This window comes from Leptodactylus fuscus, chromosome 11 (assembly GCF_031893055.1).
Source record: "Leptodactylus fuscus isolate aLepFus1 chromosome 11, aLepFus1.hap2, whole genome shotgun sequence".
Classification (NCBI taxonomy): domain Eukaryota; kingdom Metazoa; phylum Chordata; class Amphibia; order Anura; family Leptodactylidae; genus Leptodactylus; species Leptodactylus fuscus.
Window position 1 is genome coordinate 41,446,452 of NC_134275.1, and position 19,867 is coordinate 41,466,318.

General features: G+C 43.9%; 1 protein-coding gene across 2 annotated transcripts; it reads right to left on the reverse strand.

The window, feature by feature from the left end:
- Positions 1–150: 150 nt before the first annotated feature.
- Positions 151–15,624, reverse strand: ZER1 (zyg-11 related cell cycle regulator). Of its 2 annotated transcripts, XR_012711851.1 has the most exons (17): positions 15,435–15,624; positions 11,547–11,807; positions 11,053–11,203; positions 9,430–9,869; positions 8,465–8,641; positions 8,252–8,366; positions 6,905–7,051; positions 6,632–6,805; positions 5,947–6,162; positions 5,820–5,861; positions 4,732–4,851; positions 4,528–4,643; positions 4,266–4,454; positions 2,612–2,709; positions 2,355–2,457; positions 1,314–1,991; positions 151–1,283 (listed from the first exon to the last, which is right to left on the reverse strand). XR_012711851.1 is itself a non-coding variant. In XM_075260125.1 (16 exons), exons 2-16 carry the CDS (start codon positions 11,702–11,704, stop codon positions 1,934–1,936), a joined length of 2,304 nt encoding a protein of 767 aa, XP_075116226.1. In that variant the 5' UTR covers positions 11,705–11,807; positions 15,435–15,624; the 3' UTR covers positions 151–1,933. The 2 variants fall into 2 exon arrangements, 1 of the variants encoding a protein (XP_075116226.1); XM_075260125.1 differs by having other exon boundaries at positions 151–1,991.
- Between the last annotated feature and the right edge of the window lie 4,243 nt (positions 15,625–19,867).

Below are 19,867 nucleotides of genomic sequence, written 5' to 3' on the forward strand. Positions count from 1 at the left end.
GCACACTACGTAACGCCGGGCGTGTATGAGAGCCGTACACGCCGGCATTACGGCAGACTGCCGAACACTTCCCATTCACTTCAATGGGAGCGCTCGTAACAGCGGCGTTTACGAGCGCTCCCATTGAAGTGAATGGGAAGTGTTCGGCAGCCCTGCTGTAACGCCGGCGTGTACGGCTCTCATACACGCCCGGCGTTACGTAGTGTGCATGCACCCTTAGGCAGTTTTTGACGCAGCTGAATTCGGGAATATCCTTTGCTGATTTGGCCAGGAAGACAACAGTAGACTTAATCTTAACAGCCTTAGTGCAAAGATGCTGCATACAGCACGGTAGATCTCAGCTTCCTATATTATTACACTATACATTCTCAGGTTCTGACTGGCATTAGGGCTTTAAAAGGGTTGTCCAGGAATTTTTTTCTTCTTCCCCCCCAAAAAAGCCAGTCTTGTCCATTGGCTTTGTCAGTCATTGCATCTCAAGTGACTGCAATACCAGATGCAGCCACATGAGTGCTGTTAATTCTGGAAGAAGTAAAAAAAAAATCTGGACAATTCCTTTAAGACCTCATGCACATGGGCAAATCTGGGCTGGCAAATCCGGTTCATACATTGGCCAGATTTCCAGGAGATGGGGACCCACTGGATCCTCGCAGCTCTCCATTCATTCCTATGAGTGCATGCTATTCGCTCATTTCTAATATATATATATATATATATATATATATATATATATGAAAAGGGTAGACACAGTCATCAGATAAGAAGCCAATGTATGTCACTTACTACATAAATTGTGGGACAGCAGATTCATGGTGGTGGTGGTGGGATAATGAAGCATAACAGATCACTAAGATGCAGAACCTTGGCCTCCAGACTTGGTTTCGGATGGGAAAGCTGGCAATATATGAATCAGATTTTCCAGCCCAGATGTGCTAGTGCACATCTTTTTTGTAGACCCAGTTTGCCGCCATGAGAACACACCCTTGCTGTACCATAATCCCATATAGGACAGGTCACTGTGGGCATCTATCAGAATATCAAGCACGTGATTATGACGCGGTCACATGGCAATTCCGTAACTATGGAAAACAGCAAAAGTACAGAAGAGACAACAGTGAGCGGTAACCTCAAGGATATGCTAAATTTGGCTTGGGCTATTTGGAATCCAGCACATGGTGCTCTATGGAGGAATCATAGGCAGTGGCTTTGTACGGATTCTGCTCTTTTATATATCGCTTCTCTTCAGGCTTCTTATAGAGCGCTCGAGCCCAGAACCGGGCGACCTCCTCTCCGCTTTCACAAAGTGTCACCACTCAGAAGTGAGGACAGTCCATGCCATGAAGTTGGATGTAAGTATTGCCTCTCAGAAGGTATTGATTCTTCTTGAATAGAAACCTATAGGTGGCACTAGAGAGTAAGTTTTTTTTTTTCTCCGTACTTGGGTTGCAGTCAGCCTATTACATTCTCAACACGATGGGGTTCTGTAGTGTGATTAGTTGTTTTTACTTACATGTGACACTCAGACTAGCAGGGTGGGCTTTATACTTGCCAAGCTTTAAGTGCCCATGGGCAAGGCTAGGTACAGCTGGAAGTCCATGGGGCTGATCCATCATTTAGATTCAAGGTGTGTTGTTGCATCCGTCAGAAAGGTGTGACGAGCTGTCGTCATGGTCTGACCATGTCCCCTGCCCGGGGGCTTTCATAGGAGTTTACACCAAGTGTTGGGTTACCAGTGGGTTAATAGTTTTGCTTACTCAGTTACCGCTGGAGCTTTCTCTAGGAACCACACCCATAATGATAAAAAGAAAACACCAATAACAATAGTTTCTGTGCAAAGTAGGTTCATTCTGGTGCCTGGTGGTACTGGGTGCACACGTGGCTCCCCCTTGTGTTAGAGCTGGATAAAAGTGTTCTCTGTGGAGAAGGAGCTGCTTTATAGTAAGGTGTCCATGCTCTCTTCATTATAACTACTGCAATGATCAATCACTTTTCTGGAAGAAAAATACAGAGTACATAGACAGAACATTAGATAGTGATAGATCAATCATAATATAGATAGATTTGAGATAGATTGATTTCTGGGACCCCCATCAGAAGAATGGAGTACTAGTGCACTCACGTCTGCTGAACTGATGGAGATCCAGCCCCATAGACGGGAATGAAGCTGTAGTCACACGTTCAGTACCACAACAATGACACAGAGGACTCTGGGACCCCTGTTCTCCTGAGTGGTGATCCCAGCAGTCAGACACTTGCCCACAATCTGCAATGTTTGGTGGGTAAACCCGCTTTTAATTCATTGCATTTTGCCTGCGTCCACAATTGCAGGGTAGTGAAGGTGCAGGGTACAATACCTTGCCATATCCTTGGTTTCTTGGCGCGTAGTGGTCATTTTGAGCACATCTATGAGCAGAGGGAGTCCTCCTTCTTTGATCAATAGGGGGCAGTACTTGTCAGCTAGATTAAAAGGAAAGAAGGAAAAAACATAAATATAAATGAGCGTTCAGTCAAGGGATGGGCAAGAACATAAAAACGGAACTATATATTATATTTTATAGGATGTAGGCCAAACATGTTGGCTCACACATGAGGAGAGGGATGCGATACTCACAATATACAGATACAAGGTTGTACAGGGCCCAGGTCGCCCAGTGCTGGCTTACAGGAGAAACGCTCTGGGGCAAAAGCCGGAGAATTGGCTCAAATGACCTGGAAAGAAACACACAAGGACATTAGGAATCATTACTAACACTTCACTGAGGATCTTGTGTGTATGTATATATATATATATATATATGTATATATATATATATATATATATATATATATATATATGTATATATATATATATATATATATATATATATATATTAGAGATGAGTGAACACTATTTGAAACTCCAGTATCAAATAGCATGCACCCATAGGAATGAATGGATGCAGCTGGCACGCAGGGGGTTAAGTGGCCAGTAAAGTCTGCGTGCCGGCCGCTTCCATTCATTCCTATGGGTGCGTGCCATTCGAAACTGCCATTTCGAATAGTGTTCGCTCATCTCTAATATATCTATATATATATATATATATATATATATATATATATATATATATGTGCACTTCGTATGAAAAGGGCAGACACAGTCATCAGATAAGAAGCCAAGTGGGGAAAAAAAAAATCAGGGCCTTATTATATAAGAAACCTGCACTATAAGCAAAGCAATGAAGAAAAAAAGGTTTTAAAAACATGAAAAAATTAAAAATCTAAAAATTGTAAACCACCCTCTTTCCTCTTTGCCTCTCAAAATAATGGATGGTGAAAAAAAAAAAAACATCATACATTCCCCAAAAGGTAAAAATATATTGCCCCGCTAAAAAAAAAATAAGAAAAGAAAAAAAGGGAAGCCTTTCATAGTTTCACTCACTGAAATACAGAATAAATATAATGTCATTTAATAATAAAACCTAAAAATAAATGGCACACTTGTGGGTTTTTCGCAATTCCATCCCATTCTGATTATTTTCTGGCTTTACAGTACATTGTACAGTGTATTATATGTAGCCATTATAAAGTACAATTTTTCCTGCAAAAAATAAGCCCTCATGTGACTCCGAAGATGGAAAAATAAAAATTCTTGCTTTTGGAGGGCTGGGAGTTAAAAACAAAAAAGCAAGAACTGAAACTCTGTGTGTCCTTTATGGGATTGTAATACTGAGATCAGATTGGTTGGGCTGTAACACTCGGGGGCCTCACAGATCACCCCATCACAGATGCCACAGCTTTCAGTTGGGCTCTGCAGCTTGTTCACTGAATATGAAGCACAGCGCCATATGTTGTATAGTGGCTGTGCTTGGTATTGCAGCTCAGCCTCATTCACTTGAGTAGGACTGACCTGCAAACAGGTCACATGACAAATGACCGTGACATCACTGATCTGTGAAGCCAAAGTCATACTCCATAACACATGTCCTGGTATCAGGGATGGAATAGTGGTCACACGTTTGTTGCCGCTCCATTTGGAGTCTACGGGACTGACCAGGATAGCTTTGCCTGTCCCATATACTTGCAGCAGTTGCATGTGATGGACAGCAGGACCACCAGTGATCCAACATTTATCACCTATCCTGTCCTTTGTCTATGCAGGGGATTTAGAGCTTTTTATATGACCAGACAACAGATGGCACTAGAGCTTAGATCACAGACAGAAGCAGGGAAGAAGAGAAGGGTGACTCTATAGGGTACACTATGCATATATTAGCTGTATCTCTGACCGGTAGTTAATGTTTCTTCTGGAGCTTATATCCCAGCTCTGAATGGCTCTCCACATGCGTTCTTCCACTTCTTGACGTGTGGGCTCTGCAATGAACCAAGCATCAGGACCATCGAACATGATGTGTGACAGCACCCCACAGGCGTTGTACGAAACCTCTATCCCATCAGCTTTGCTTTCCAGGAGATTGCTAACATAAAAAAAGGACAGGTTAGCGTAAAACACAACACAAACAACAAAGACTCCAAGGCAAAGCCGAGTACCTGAAAACTGTAATAAACTGTGATGTCATCAGCTGTGGGCGGAGCTCACGGACCTCCGCCACGTTTCCCAGAAGTCCTAGCATATTACGATGCAGTTCTTGCTTTTCAGGAAATTCCTGCGGAAGGCAAAAGGGTCACAAGGTAGTTTTATCTCAGCCCAATAGAGAGGGTGACTGAGGAAGAGTGACCCACAAGTATGCTTACCCGTAAGCAGTCGAGAAACAGCTTCATACCGCCATAGTTGAGGAACATCTCGCAATTGTCTGGAGTCTCGTCTGTGATGTTCCAGAGGGCACTCCAGGAAAACTCCATCACCTGGTCACACTGCAGACCAAGGAAAAGGGAATTAACCCATTACTCTAATAACAGAATGGTGCCATGATTTTTAAAAGGGGTATATATAGTAGGGTCTTTGGCAGTGGTGGCATATCACTATGATTCGCCCAGCCTCCTAGAACCACCAGGTACTCTGCCGTCGGTATCTTTATCGTTTTCCTTCTGATGGCAGCATCTGCTAGTTTAGAGGGCACTGTGCAGTATCAACACTAAAGCCCCTTTATAAGAAGAATCTGTGAGGGTCCTAGAGGTTGGCCCCCACTGATTATAAAGTGCAGGCATTTCCTAGGGATATGCCATCCCTTTATAAGATAACACTATCCCTTTAACTCTTACAAGGAGTGGGGAGCATATCAACTTAAAGGAATTTCCGAGTGAAAGGGGTTTTGTAGCTGGAGAAGCTCACTTACGAATATATATGGAGGTCTGCAGAGTGCAGCCGGAAGTCTCTGTCCTTGGTCTCCCCTGTAACTTTCTCAAGACCGAGCCCTCTCAACCCTATACACAAGCAGCAGTAGTACAGCAGAGTCGGAGGAGCAGCAGCAGATGAAGCACTTCCAGTCTCCTCCAGCTGTGCATGGGATAACCGGGGCTGACACACATATATATCTATATCTATCTATAAAGTTTCATTTACCAGCATATCCACTTTAACTAAAAAGGGTCTTATTTTAAGAACCAGCGCCTCTCTTGTCCGTGGCCTGTGTCTGGTACTGCAGGTTACCCTCATTTTAAAAATTGGGGCCAAGCTTTAATACCGGACATAGCCCATGGATAAGAGCTGCACTGTTTCCAAACACATCATCCAATAGCTATAGTGCAGCATCGGAATATCAACTGTATACGTTTCATTTTGCAATTTTTTTTATTTTTTTTTTGGAGTGTGTGTGTGGGGGGGGAGGGGGTTATTCGAAGAAACCAAAAACACAGGCAAAGGCAGACACCACATGACTTACTGTCCTGTCCTGCAGCTTCTTCTGTATCAGCTTAAGCATAGTCTACAAAGAGAAAGGCAGAAGGGTTAATGCATGAACCAAATGATACTGGAAAATAAGAGTTCCTCTTTAAACGTTTAACACATACCATGACAAAGCCCATCTTGCCCACCGCCTCCTTGTGGTCATTATCCACCTGACAGACGAGGGCATTGCAGAGGTGAACTGCGATCCGCTGGATGGACTCGTCTTGCCGAGTTGGGATGAGAATATTCAGCAGCAGTTCATTGACTCGCTGATACTGGAACTCAAGCTCCTCGGGGATGCCAAAATTACACAGCGTGAGACAGCAGTTTCTCTGCACCTGGAGAAAGCCAGACCATTAGAATTAATAGGGGTGGGGGTCAGTGGCCAAGTAAATGTACAATACACATCAGCTTAGGCAGTGTTCACACATTGCAATATTTGCTACAATTTTCATATGCAAAAAAAAAAATGAAATCCCCGAGCGTTAACAAGTGTTGGTAATATAGGTAGAGCAGGAAGACAAAGTTTTTACATAGACTGGAACATTACAGACAAGTTGAGCCACATTTTTTCATAGTTTTGATGTACTTTATGTCCCCTGTACACATTCTATGTGACAAACAAACAACACACCAATACATGATATAAAAAGACATAGCATAAGGGTGGGTAACGCTGAACTGAATACCGAGCACTGGTATGTGTGACACATTAAAGGGGATGCTTATACCTTACATAAAGGTCAGGAAAATCCCTTTAACACCCTGGGGAACTATATGTAAAATATGCCGCAAATGCTGACTTACTGTGACTTCCTGGTAGGACTCCATGCCATTCAGCACCACCTGGATCACCTGCCGCCTGAGCCGGACACTCTGCTCGCTGCGATATTCTGCATTAGTCAGGTAGAAGAGGGCTGCGCTGCCGGTTACCTGGATGGTTTTATCATACTTATGACACTTCAGAGCTGCGATCACCAACTATGGAAGATAAAAACTTCTCACGTCATTCTCTTCTCAAAGACCATGGTCACAGACATAGGGTATAGTGTTCATAGCATGTACGTGTGCAATGGGTACCTGCAGGGCTCGCAAGTGTTGGTTGCACCTCTCGATACGGGCAATGTCAAAGAGAAGATTTATGGCACGGGAGGTGATCTCAGGACGATGCTCTGTGTATGCTTCAATGGCATTCAGCACTTGCTCTTCGTTCTTGTCCCCACTGACCTGTAAGAGATCATATTACGTCGAAAGCCAAAAGAAGCCATGCAACGCATATTAAAGCTGCTTATAGCAACGCAATTCTTATGTAGACTGGGAGGAAGATGGGGTTACTGGGCAGCCCAAATATCCCATCTGCCTTGGTGGCTCAATCCCAGGGTCATAGAAATATCCATATCATTATGTATATGATTCTCCTTCCCACTGTCTGCTTTGCAGTCTACAGGAAGACAGGAGTGATCTCAATGTTTTTTATCCCAAAATCCCCTTATGGAAGCCCCTGGTCATAAATTGAGCTCCATCTGTTATCCTTCCACTGTAAGTGAACCCACCTCAATGCCAGACCCCATTGGTGTCCTCTCTGGTATAGCTCTACCTAGACCTCAGAAAGAGAATGTCCCAAGAATATAATTCCCACCAGGACTACAAGGTATAGAAAATATAAACCAACTTTTCTGATTAACATCCAGACATGCAGTATGGATCCTATAAATAGCTACATTTGTAATGTCCTATGTTAAAGGGGCATGTTTCCAGGCATATCAACTGATGACCTATCCTTAAAATAGATGATGAACTGGAGATCAGCAGGGGACACCCATGCCCCACAACGATAAGCTGTTTGAAGAGACAGCAGCCGCTTCACAGGTCATATGATGTCACAATCCTGGGTCACATGGCCTGTGATGCACAAACCAAACCAAAATGCCCAGTAAACCCCTTTAAAGCTTTATTGGGAACAAATCCATACAATGTGTGTAGGAACTAAGGTAGCATTACATTATGCGGAGACTAAGGTGGGATTATACTGCACAGGGGCATAAAGGAAGCTTTATCACAGAGAAGAGGACTGTTACTATACAGGGACACAATGATTGGGTGGAGTCAGAGGGGGCAAGGACGACGTTAGCAGGGTAGAAATACATGTCGAAACACATGTAAATACTGGACACATTCAGCTACAGTTCAGCTTGGGCACTCAACTGATGGCAGACTTTCCTTGGTCCTTTACTAAAAGTTGAGGAGTACCACTTTGTGCTATAGAATGAGGGTCATGTAATACCAACATTCCCCTGCAGAGGCCACTACAGGGGAAATGTATGGCTGGACACAATTTCCTATCGATTAGCTGATCAATAGGGCCTGCGAACTTCTAAAAAGGGGTTGTAGTGAGACAGGTCCTATAACAGCATGAGCAGACCTTACCTTGTAAGCTGGGATGTGCGTCAGGCGGCAGAGAGACGTTTCAAAAAGACCCAGAAACTGTAGTGGCCTCTTGAGAGATCGGAAGGGAATGATACTGCTTTTACTGGGGTCAGAGCTGCATGGAGACAAGAGAGACTGTTAACAATCTGATAGCAGACTGGTATGTTACTTACATTAGCAGATCTCTTGAAGGCTGGTCTGCTTATATCTTACCTGGGAGGACCCAGCTCATCATCCATCTTGGACATGGCGCAGTTCTCCAGCATCATATGACCAGAGATGTCCAAAGAGACCAGGTCTTCCAGGTTTTGCACAAATAGGCTTAGCACCTTGCGGGTGAGTTTGAACTTGTAGTAACTTGAAAGTCTATCACGGGAAATATCCAGGTGCCTAAGAGAAGACATAGCCATGTGAATTACATGCCAATGGATGGCTAATACACTCCATTATAACAGTAATGCTGAATCAGGATTTACAACTTGGAATATTATGTCCCAGGGGCACGTAATCAGAATCAGCCCCCAGAACAAGTCGCCCCACCTCCGCTCTCTCGTCCACCGCTAGTTACCTGCATTGTTGGGGCTGGCTTTACTATTATATTGATGTATTCAGCCAGCTTCCATAATACTGGTAACCTGTATAAGGGAGAAGAAGAAGGAGACAGAGTGACTCCGGGGACTGGGAGCTAGTACTTATGTGAACCAGGGTCAGAACCAGCCAGGAACGCCTGCATGTATTAAAGTAAGTGATAATATAATCCCAAGAAAACCCATTTAACTTATTTAATCTTCAAAGCAAAGACTGTATAGTCTCTCTGTACATTAGGTTGGTGCAGATAGAACTGCCATACTGCCTCTGTATAAATGATGTAGTCACAGATAATACTGGCCTCTGTCTATCCCTATAAATCATGGCAGTATATATGGCTACTGTAGCCCTGGAACTCCCTGTAGATGATGTAGGCATCACTTGTCTGCAACTTCTCTTATACATTAACACAGCACTAGGTAATGAGAGCAGAAACTTCCAGATAAGAATATCTTCTGTGAATGGAAGGAGTTTCAATGCCAGGCACAGTCCATGGACAGAGGGGCACTGTTTCTGGGGTAAACAGCAGGTTGTTATTTTTACTGTAATAATAAGATTTGATCTGAACTGGATCCAACCTGGACACTTACCTGAGTTTCTGCAGCTGTACAATGACTCTGATATGATCCTCAGATAGATCCATGTTGTACAAGACTAGAGACACCAACGTGTCTTTCCATTGAGTCAGAAAGCTGATATCATTCATCTGAATTCCTGATAGATTTAGTGCTTTGAGATACATCAGGGGGCGCAGCATCATCTCTACATCCACCCCTTTGGTAATACAGCCTAGATTTAGAAAGCGTAGATGTTGGAAACCTTGAAAGGTGAAGTCCCGGGAGAGGATCTGACGGGTGGGGTTTACCAGACAGTCAGTGTCATCATAGCGACCCAGGTGCTCCTCTTCAAAGAAGATATTACTGCAGCCAAAGAGGCTCAGGGACACTAGGGTTGACTTGAAATTGGCTAGGGTCTGTAGGCTCTTGGCTGTCAACCTCTCACAGTTAGTAAGGTACAGTTCAACCAGGTCCTATGAAGAAGAAGAAGCACTATAAGTACTCTAAAGGGACATTCTGTCAATAGCCATCTATGACATTTATGGTATATCAGTTTAAAGGGATATTCTCATTGTAGGCACTTAGGCCTATCCACACGCCTATCCTATTACTGAGGGTCCACCAGCTGGGACAGGGGTACCCTATAAGCATAAGAGCAGTAGTACACATGCTCAGCCACTGTTACAACTACTCCTATGGGATTGCTGAATATAATAGTCCTGGAAGTCCCATAGAAATGAATGTAGTGGTGGCTGAGCATGTGCAACACTAGGGGCACTTGAGGACCCTTTTTCACCAGAGGTTCCCATTGAACCCCACTAATTAGTTACTTATTGCGTACCCTGACATGTCTGGCAGAAGCTTGTTCCCCATTTAGATCACATCCATGCACACCCAGCCAAAGGTACATGTATATGAAGGGGTCAGGAGAGACAGCTGTTGACAGTTATCTAATGTGTATGACCAGCCTTACAGATTGGCTTACCATTCAGACTCAAAGCGTGTTTTTGGCCACAGAGCACGCTTGCCAACACTCAAAGCATGGAGCACATTCCATTCCACATGGAAACCACATGGACCCCATTCCATTCGGGGGTCCCCAAGCAGACTCCCTGAATGGAATACCGAATGCAGATGTGAACCAGACCTAACCAGGAAATCAGTTACAAAAAGAGTGTTGTGAGCATGCTCTAAAAATATTTAGCATAAACACTTGTTCATTTTCTGATCATCTATTTTTCTTGATCCCAACAACAGGGGTATTCTCTCTAGGCAAGAAGTAATAGTGTATGCTCAGTTACTCTTCACTGAAGTCAACGGGAGAGCGCGGAAACAAAATACCAGCGTCTGCAACCTCACTAACCTAAAGTTACAGCTCACGATGACACTGTCTTTAATATGCAAACCTACAAGCAAAACCAATGCGAGTTCTCCAATATCAAGCGCACAGATTACACCCAGATCAAGTGATCCCCCTCACAAGCATAATGTAAACCAATCTGTTTGCTAACAGATCACATTGCAGTGTGTTGGAAGCCATGTCCTGTGTCTCATCCAAGGGAATGAAGTAAATGCTAATAGACTGCAGATAAGATCAACCTTTGTCACCTGCTGATTTGCAAGACATGAGAAAGACACAGATAGAACTAGGCTTACTTGTTTAGCGATCGCTTCCAGATCTTGGTCCTGCACGATGTCCTCCCTTAAGTGCAGGCGCGTGAGCCGTGTGCTCTGCGGCTCAGAGAACAAAGTGAAGAAACTCTCATGGGGCTCAAAACTGCTGTCTGCGTTCACCAGCTCTATGTACCTGATGAAAGAAAAGAGATTGGTAATAAAGGGTTAAAGAGGTTCTTTGAGTTTAGGTGATCAACTGATGATCAGTGGGGTGCGACACCCAGAACACCCCCTGATCATTTGTTTGAAACAATAGCGGCGCTCCCTGAGTGATGTCACGTTCACAGGTCAGTCCCATTCAAGTAAATAGGACTTAGCTGGAATAACAGCTTGATTTTTGTGAAGCAGCCGCAGCGCTCACTTGAATGCAGCAGTATCGTCAAACAGCTGATCTGTGGGGTACTGGGTTTCAGATCCCCAGTCCTGTCAATTGGGACAGCATAGTCACAACCCATACATCCCTTGTAGTCACTTACTCATTTACTAGTCGGTCACAGATTTCGCTGGGCAGGAAGATATCTGGATGTAGACGGAGGATTTCATTGTCTAGGAGGTAGCAGAGGGTCCCCTTTAAGTTCCGGAGGCAAAAGTCAGTGCAGATGGTCATAAGAGATTCTGGGCTATCCGTTGCCATCTTGCTGTGTTGTTGTAAAGGAAAGATTTTGGTAAAGAACGGGCACCAGGAAGATGGATGCCCTCCTCCAAGGTTAACTCTTCTGTAACATTGAGGTGCAGATCTGTGGGTATCAGATAATGAGAAGTCATGAGTAGCAATGACATACACATCCAACGTACACATCTAACTAAGTGATGGAGTATTCCATTCTGATCCCCTATCCAGAGGTGTCTGATCGCCGGGGTCCCCAAGTCCCTGGTGTGAGTGTTGTGGTAGTACATGTATGGTCACCAAGGCATCTCCTTACATCCCATACAAGTTAATAGGGTGGGGCTTACACATGCATACTACCGCTTCATTTTGCTTTTGACTGTAGAAAAAGGGTTAAAGGGTTTTCTGGGACATATATTGATGGTCTAGCCTTAGGTGGGGTGTTAGGGGAAAAAGGGGGGAGGAGGGTTCAACGCCTGGGATAGCCCCATTCACTTGAATCAGAGAGAGCTGCTGCCGTACCATGTGACCGATGAACATAACGTTATCAGTACAGGGAAGAGGCCGGGAACATGGTGAGCCCTGCAGCCTCTTCAAACTGCTGATCTTGTGGGGGTCCCGGACCCCCAGTGATCAACTATCGATGACTAATCCCAAGGATAGGTCATCAATATGTAAGTCCCAGAAAATCCCTTTAAGAGCTTTCCTATCTACTTACTATTGGATAGGCCAAAAATATATTATTGGGTAGGGGTCCACTGCAAAAAAAAAAAAAAAAAAAGAGGAGACCCCTTCAAGGATTACAGGATTACACTTGAGTTTGCGCTGACTGACCTAAATACTACACAGCAGGAATGCCCAGTATTCCCAGTAACCAGAAGATTGGATGCATAGGGCATGCTGTGACCTGTAGTGCCTCACTGGAACTGATCTATGGTAGTCCAATAAGATATAAAATCCACGGGCACCACAATAAATTGGTGCAGGGACGTCTCCATCCCCATGACAATACTGGCCACATAATGTAAGTACACATCAATAGTCATTAGTCAGTGACAGTAACAGGGAAGCGTTCGCAGCCGGCAGGTGTTAGGGCGCTCGTACTCTGCCGCTATTATTTCTTCACTGAGTCACTGGTACAATATGATCCCGCTCTTCACTATGTGAGCAATGTGAACTCAACTCCAGGTCAGACACTCCGCACCAAAGCAATTGTATAATGGGCTCCATGACTGATGGATACACAGAGGTACTATCTAAGCCTCAACAGGGAAGCGGCAGGTCATTAGGCAGCGGCATTATAAGTAGGCAACAGTGCCACAGAGGTGACATGTATGGCAAGGTATGCTAACAAAGATGGCAGGCATCATCAAGATAGCCTATAATCAGGCCAAATACAAACTGGTGTGAACAGCGCCTCTATTGCTACAGGATAACTCTATGATATTCCTCCCCCTCCCCAATCACTAGAATGGGGGTCCTGTGTCCCCTATGTGACTGGAGCACTCTAATATCTCCATCAGTTCCACAGACTAAGAATAAAGCTACAATGCTCGTACGTCCCAGAAAGAAGGGATAGGTCACGATCACCGATCACATGGTACAGCAGCAGCTCTGTCCGATTCAACTGAATGGGGCTGAGCTGCCATATTAAGCACAGCCACTATACAATGTATGGCTCTGGGCTTGGCATTCAGTGAAGAGACCCCATCAATAGGATATTGATGACCTATCCCAAGACCAGGGGCGTAATATCTTCAGTCCTTTATTGCCAGACTCCCGTGAGACAGAAGTTGTCAGCATAACTGTTTACATGGTGGAGGGAAATTACGCAACGCACAGAAACGAAGGAACTTGGGGAGTTTTAAGAGATTGCAGTGAGATTTTAATAATGATACAGAAAGTGAAATGTAAAGGATCATGCTACACAGGAGAATCGCTTACATGGCAATCCCCTAGGGAGCTGCCAAATATAAACTTATGGGGGTGGGGTTAAAGGAGGTTTCTGGCCCCCAACAGCAGTTTTCATATTATGTCTGATCAATAGGGGTCACACATGGATCAACTCTTCTCCCAGTCAAGTAATAGGTTCAGAACTACAGCCCTTCCACTGCAATGTGGTGGTGTCAGGTACTGCAGCTCTATGACTATTACTTGAATAGGAGCGTTCCTTGTACACTAGTAGCCTCGGGCACCCGGAGGCTGCTGCAACAGCTGATCTGTGCGAGGTCCGGATGTCAGACCCCCAACAAATAGATACTGTGGATAGGTCATCAATATAAAATACACTGTTAGGACCGAATACCCCATTAAGAAAATAGAATTGTGCTGCAACTTGTAGTTCACCAGCTGTTGTAGAACTACAACTCCCAGCATAGTCTGCAGCTGTCAGGGCATGCTGGGAGTTTCACAACAGCTGCTGAGCCATAGGTTACACAATGCTGCAAGTATCCAGTATGTAGACTGGGCAGAAGCACAAGAATGAGAAGAACTTCAATTATCTAGCACTGCTTGTTAAGATTCCTCTTCTGGGAAAGCTGGGTGACAACCTATATGGTCGTCATCACAGGTCCCACAGATGTTCCCACCCAGCTTTCCATGCTCCACCTACTTCAGCAATGTAAGAGTGTGTCATATATAAGACGCTGGACATCTAGGCAGTCTGACAATCCAGGATCCTGGGTGACAACTTCTGTGGGGGTTGTAATCACGTAGTCACCCAGATTTCCCAAAAGCCTGAATGTCGAACCCATCTACTTATGCCTCCACTATTCTGATATCACGTACATTTAGACACATTTTCTACTCCGGAGTCTAATAAATCTGGGTGACAACCTCTGTGGGTGCTATGATAAAGCCATATTACTTACGAGAAGCAGATAAATGATAGGAATAGTCACCCAGCTTTCCCTGTCTCCTGAAGGGCACCCCCACTTATTAATGCATTGATATGAGAGTGAAAGAAGCACTCCTAAAAATGTTGGAAGATGTACCACTCAGAAATCAGTGAAAGCTGGGCGTCAGGTCACATTGTACTAATATTGGTCATTACCCAGATTTCCCAGGCTTCTGCAGGGCAACCCCATTAACCTATGCAGTGATATGAGAGTGGGGGGGATATGCATCCCTGCAAATATACCACCCGGGAATCAGGGAAAGCTTAATGACAACCATGGAGGAACTATAAGAGCTCCGACTAAGGTTGTCATCCAGCTTTCCCAGACTCCCTAAAAATAAACCTGTCTTGATATACAGTGATATGAGAATGGGGGAATGTTCTCCAGAAAATCAGGAGAATGGGAAAGCTGCGTGACAAAATCTGTGAAACCTATTATGGCCATAGTGGTGGTCACCCAGCTTTTCAATACCCCAGAAAGGTAAACTCAACAACCTCTACAGTGATATGAGACTGGGAGACAAATCAAAGCATAAGCAGGTGAGTTTGCCAATCAGTAGAAAAGGAAAGCTGGGTGACAAGGAAAGCTTTTCCATACTGACATAATGACAAATGTCTCTATAAACAAATTGTAGGATGACTGGACGTTCAGGAGTCCGGGAAAGTAGGGTGGCAATCTCTGCGGGACCTATGATGATGGCCACACTGGTTGTCACTCTGCTATCCCAGAAGGTTTAGAGGACATGACAGGTGCTCTGTACCCTCTCTATAGTACACCAGGCTGTGCTGCCTCCATATGGTGGTGAGCTATGCAGCTCCACAGTCCCTGCCGTTACAACCAGGCACAAGACATCTTCTCACCTTTAAATCGCCCGTCGAGTGCTCCTCAGCGTCCTGTCCTCCTCAGCAGCGAGGGCCGGAGCAGGATCCCCCGCCGAGGCTGCTGTAAACCCCCCGGGGCCCGGAGATATTCGGCTTCGATCCTTCCTGCTCCGTTCCGGGCCGTCCTCACAGCCGATCCTCCTCCTCCTGCTCACAGGGCATCCTTCGGGCTCCGCTGTCAACAAATTCTGACGTCACTTCCTGCTTACCCCCATAGCAACGGAGCGCTTGTTTCATTTTAGTCATTCCCCCGGAAACTTAGACCCTGCACTTGAGTTCCGGCTAAAAAACCTACCTATAGGTCATCCTACCTAAAAATAGAGTTTTATGTCACTATACCGTTGCTTTTCCCACAAGCTATATGGATTTTAGGGCAGAAAACAAAAATTTTGCCAAAAACCTGGTTTGCAATGTGGGTGTCTCTTGACCCGTATATCCATAGCAAAAAGTGAAATGTAGTTTCAATGTTTTTTAATGGTGGAGTAATTCATTGTGCAAATGGCATGCCATGTTTATTTTTGCTGTGATCACAGTCCAAGACATGCGCTTATATTTTAATTCCATGTTGTAAGCTATTCAGATTTAGGAATAGTGAAAGCCTTACAATATGTTACATTGGTTGTATAATATGTAATAGGGTAATTATTTAGGCAAATTAAGATGCCGGATCATAAGTATTGATGCAAAATTCTTGTGGTTTTAGGATAAGGCCTCACGTAGCGTGCAGCAGCCAAAAACACTGCAGAAAAAAACATGTTGAAAATGTATCATGTTATTTTCTGCAACCTTTTTTTCTGCAATGTGTGGATGGGATTAGCCAGAATTCCATGCTCTTTGCAGATAATGTAAGCATACCTCCCAACCGTCCCGATTTCCGAGGGACATTCACGATTTCGGTGACGTGTCCCGCGGTCCCGGTTGGAGGGAGGTATGTCCCGATTTGAACTCAGATCTGCGTCCGGAGGACACAGATCTGAGTTGAATACATACACGACTAAAGCAAGGAGCTGTCAGAGCTCAGCTCCTTGCTTTTCCGCGTCGCTCTGGCTAGTGGCTGTGTAGGCGCGATGTGATGACGTCACATCGCGCCTACAACAGTATTAGCGAGACTGCGGAGAGAGCGGCGGGGGAGCGAGGAAAAGGTGAGTTTAATGTATGTACACATTGAGGTGGAACATGAAACTGGGCGCAGATGAAGGGGGGGGACGGCATGACACTGGGGTCAGAGATGTGGGGACATGAATCTGGGGGCAGAGATGCGGGGACATGAATCTGAGGACAGAGATGGGGGACATGAATCTGGGGGCAGAGATGGAGGGACATGAATCTGGGGGCAGAGATGGAGGGACATGAATCTGGGGGCAGAGATGGGGGGACATGAATCTGGGTGCACCTTCGGTAAGTTTATCACATTCTTTTTTAGGGTATTATTTTAAAACTGGCGGGTAGTTTAATATAACTTTAGCGGTGCCTGAATAGCCTTTTTAAAGGCTATTCACGCATATGTGGGGCTCTATCAGCATGATTTTACTGATAGAGCCCCTTTAAGGTATTGTGTAGCATGTGCATACAGTATATGGTATGTAATATGCACCTACCAAAGATTGCCTATCTGTCTCTGTAATTCGGCCTACAGTACCTATCGTCATGGCATAGGGATGGTTATTTCGATCTCAGTCTTTCTAGACAATCCAAGAGTATATGACATAATAGAGGAGGGGTCTACCATTCGATACAATCAATTTGATCACGTAGCAGATGCTACCAGAGCAATGAGCAGCTGGAATAAACTTGTACTGCAAATATTATCTGATTGTTAAGGCTTAAAGAGGCTTTCTCGTGAAGACAATTCTTGTCCATATGCCCTTTTAGTACATATGGACATGAAAAAAAGGGGAGCTCCAATCGATATATGCTTTTCTATGAATAGTCGCGATGTAATGCTACACATATCCCCTACATTAGGTTACTATTGTCAGCATGTAATGCTATCTGAAAGGGGTTGCTTCCAATAAGACTACCCATTTAAAGATTCCAATTAAAAGGGTTCTCCAGGGCCCAGATTTTGAAGTTCCAAAGATCAGACATCTATTGATAAAATATTGATGCAGAGAACCTTTATAACCACAATAATGTGTATGATAAACTTGGGTATGCGGAGCTGTTTGTTGGGGTGCTTACATGCTCACTGTGATCAGGGTCTTTTAGAGGGGGACACTGTCCTTGCTGGAAGGTCTCAGAAGCTTTTTAATGCAAAAAGATGCAAGTTTAATGGTTACAGCATACAGTTCTTGGTGGTTACTCTCACACTTTGTATGGGAAGACACACTTTAATAAAAAAAAAGAAGCAAGTTTGGGGGGGTACCCTGTTGGGACCCAAGTTCCCCCGATTTTTACCAACAAAAAATTGGGAACTATATAATAGCTTTTAAAGCGGTGAATAGGGGTATATGCAGATCACTGTAGCTGATGCCCTGGCAGAGGAAAATAAAGGAACTACATAGCCAACTCTAGTAGACGCCTAGGACACTGACATCATACAGTTCATGAACCAAGTATCATCCAGTTCCTTTGTGTCTGTGGGTTTAACAACTCTACAGTGTGTGTTATCTGTCACAAACATAGATAGTGGAATTAGATCCGCCCAATATCCATAGTGGATACAGTATGGTTTTCAATAAAGGTCCTTAAGACAGTATAGTAACATGCTGTGACGTTGAGATCCATTATCCTAAGATACTGTGGTTCTCCTGTAAATGTAATAGAATGTAGTGGCGAGATGAAGCTGAGCCTCTGTATTTCCACTGTGTAGAAAGATGAGATACGAGACAGAACATCCCGCCCAGTAGTAGTAGTGGGGTTTGAAAGCTGCTGAAACCCCCTCTGACATCCCAGAGCCCCAAATACAGACCTCATACTAGACCCCATACACTTAATGAATGCAGGTCATGAATACCTACTCTGACTTCTTGATGTCTTACACTCAGTTTACAGATGTGTTTGGGTTTCCATTCTTCCGGTCCGCTTGGAGACCCAAAAAACTGAAACCCAATCTGCTTACAAAGTGATTATCCGCAAAAAGCTACGAACCCCATAGAAAGTAATAGGGTCCACTGGGTTTCTGCCCAAAAAATTATGCTTGCAGAACTTTTCTCTCCGCATTTTGCAAGCGGATTCAAGGACAGAACCCAACTTTACTCTTTGGCTTGAGGAACTGTAGAGGTCATGTGACATATACAGATCCATCTGCAGGTCCTCTAGATTGTAGGATTGTCTCTGCATAGTAGGCTGAAGTATGTCCATTGAATGGATTTGTAGGTTGTACTATGAACTTTACAAATGGAGAAGTGGGGGGATTATATTTTCTGGAGTGCTCCTTCAATAGGAGTGCAAAGCACACTATGGAGTGCGCCTCTTCATGCCAAATTGACAGACACCATGGTGGAACCCAATGGTCCCCATTAGAAGTCAGTGGGGTCCATTGATTGATGTTGATGTCTGTCACACAACTAGTCCAGAATCCAGTCATTTTCATTTTTCGATTATTATACCCTACGTGCTTGTTCTTTACATCCCCAAATAAAGGAAAATGTAGTTGATAAACTACTGTATGTGTACCCCATAATGGTGCCAATAAAATCCACAAATTACTACAAAGTAAACTGTGGGGGACAAAAAATCCTGCATATTTTTTAATGATTTGCCCCCCCCCCCCCCAAAAAAAAAAAAAAAAAAAAAAAAAATGACTTATATGTAGCAAAAAAATGGTGTCATAAAAACTTGTAAGTACAAGACTAGGGGATTCATGTACACTTAAAATATAACTTTGATTAAATCATTAAAAGATCAAAACGTGAGATAAATAATTAAAGGAATCGTTCAAATGAAACGCTGAGTGTGTGTTATTGAACGTAGGATGGAAAGTAGCGCGGTATGTGCACCAATTGTTATGCAGATACAATGTTGCAATTCATAACTATATCAGCAACCACCCAGACTACCAATCCACTCTACCCCAGTGTTAGATATTACAACTGGAGTCAACTCTTCTGGGTGATACACTGTAACACTTTCTGCAGCTAATATACAATCCGCCACCTATTAGTATCCCCTCCACCCCTGCAACATGTCATTCTCCATTCAGTCACTCATTTACTGAGACTAGGGCCAGCTGACTGGGGGGATTTTTTCTTTTTTTTCTAGCTCAGATAGAGGTGTATAAACCTATATGGTATCCGTATAGAAATAACAACATAAATAAGAAAACAAAACTAGTTCTTAATACAAAAATAATTTAATTAATATTACACATAAAGAAAAAAAAAAAAGAGAAGACAAAACAGTTAAAAACAATTAAAAAAGAATCGCATTGAAAATGCGAGTGGAGGTCGTAGTGTCACATGTAGATCACA

What these genes read in the sequence shown, in the direction of transcription:
- ZER1 (XM_075260125.1), bottom strand. Translation starts at nt 11,704, where the DNA reads ATGGCAACGGATAGCCCAGAATCTCTTATGACCATCTGCACTGACTTT. An exon ending in CGCACATCCCAGCTTACAAG is followed by an intron (nt 7,052 to 8,251) that starts GTAAGGTCTGCT and finishes GATCTCTTACAG; the next exon opens with GTCAGTGGGGACAAGAACGA. An exon ending in GCAAGATGGGCTTTGTCATG is followed by an intron (nt 5,862 to 5,946) that starts GTATGTGTTAAA and finishes TTCTCTTTGTAG; the next exon opens with ACTATGCTTAAGCTGATACA.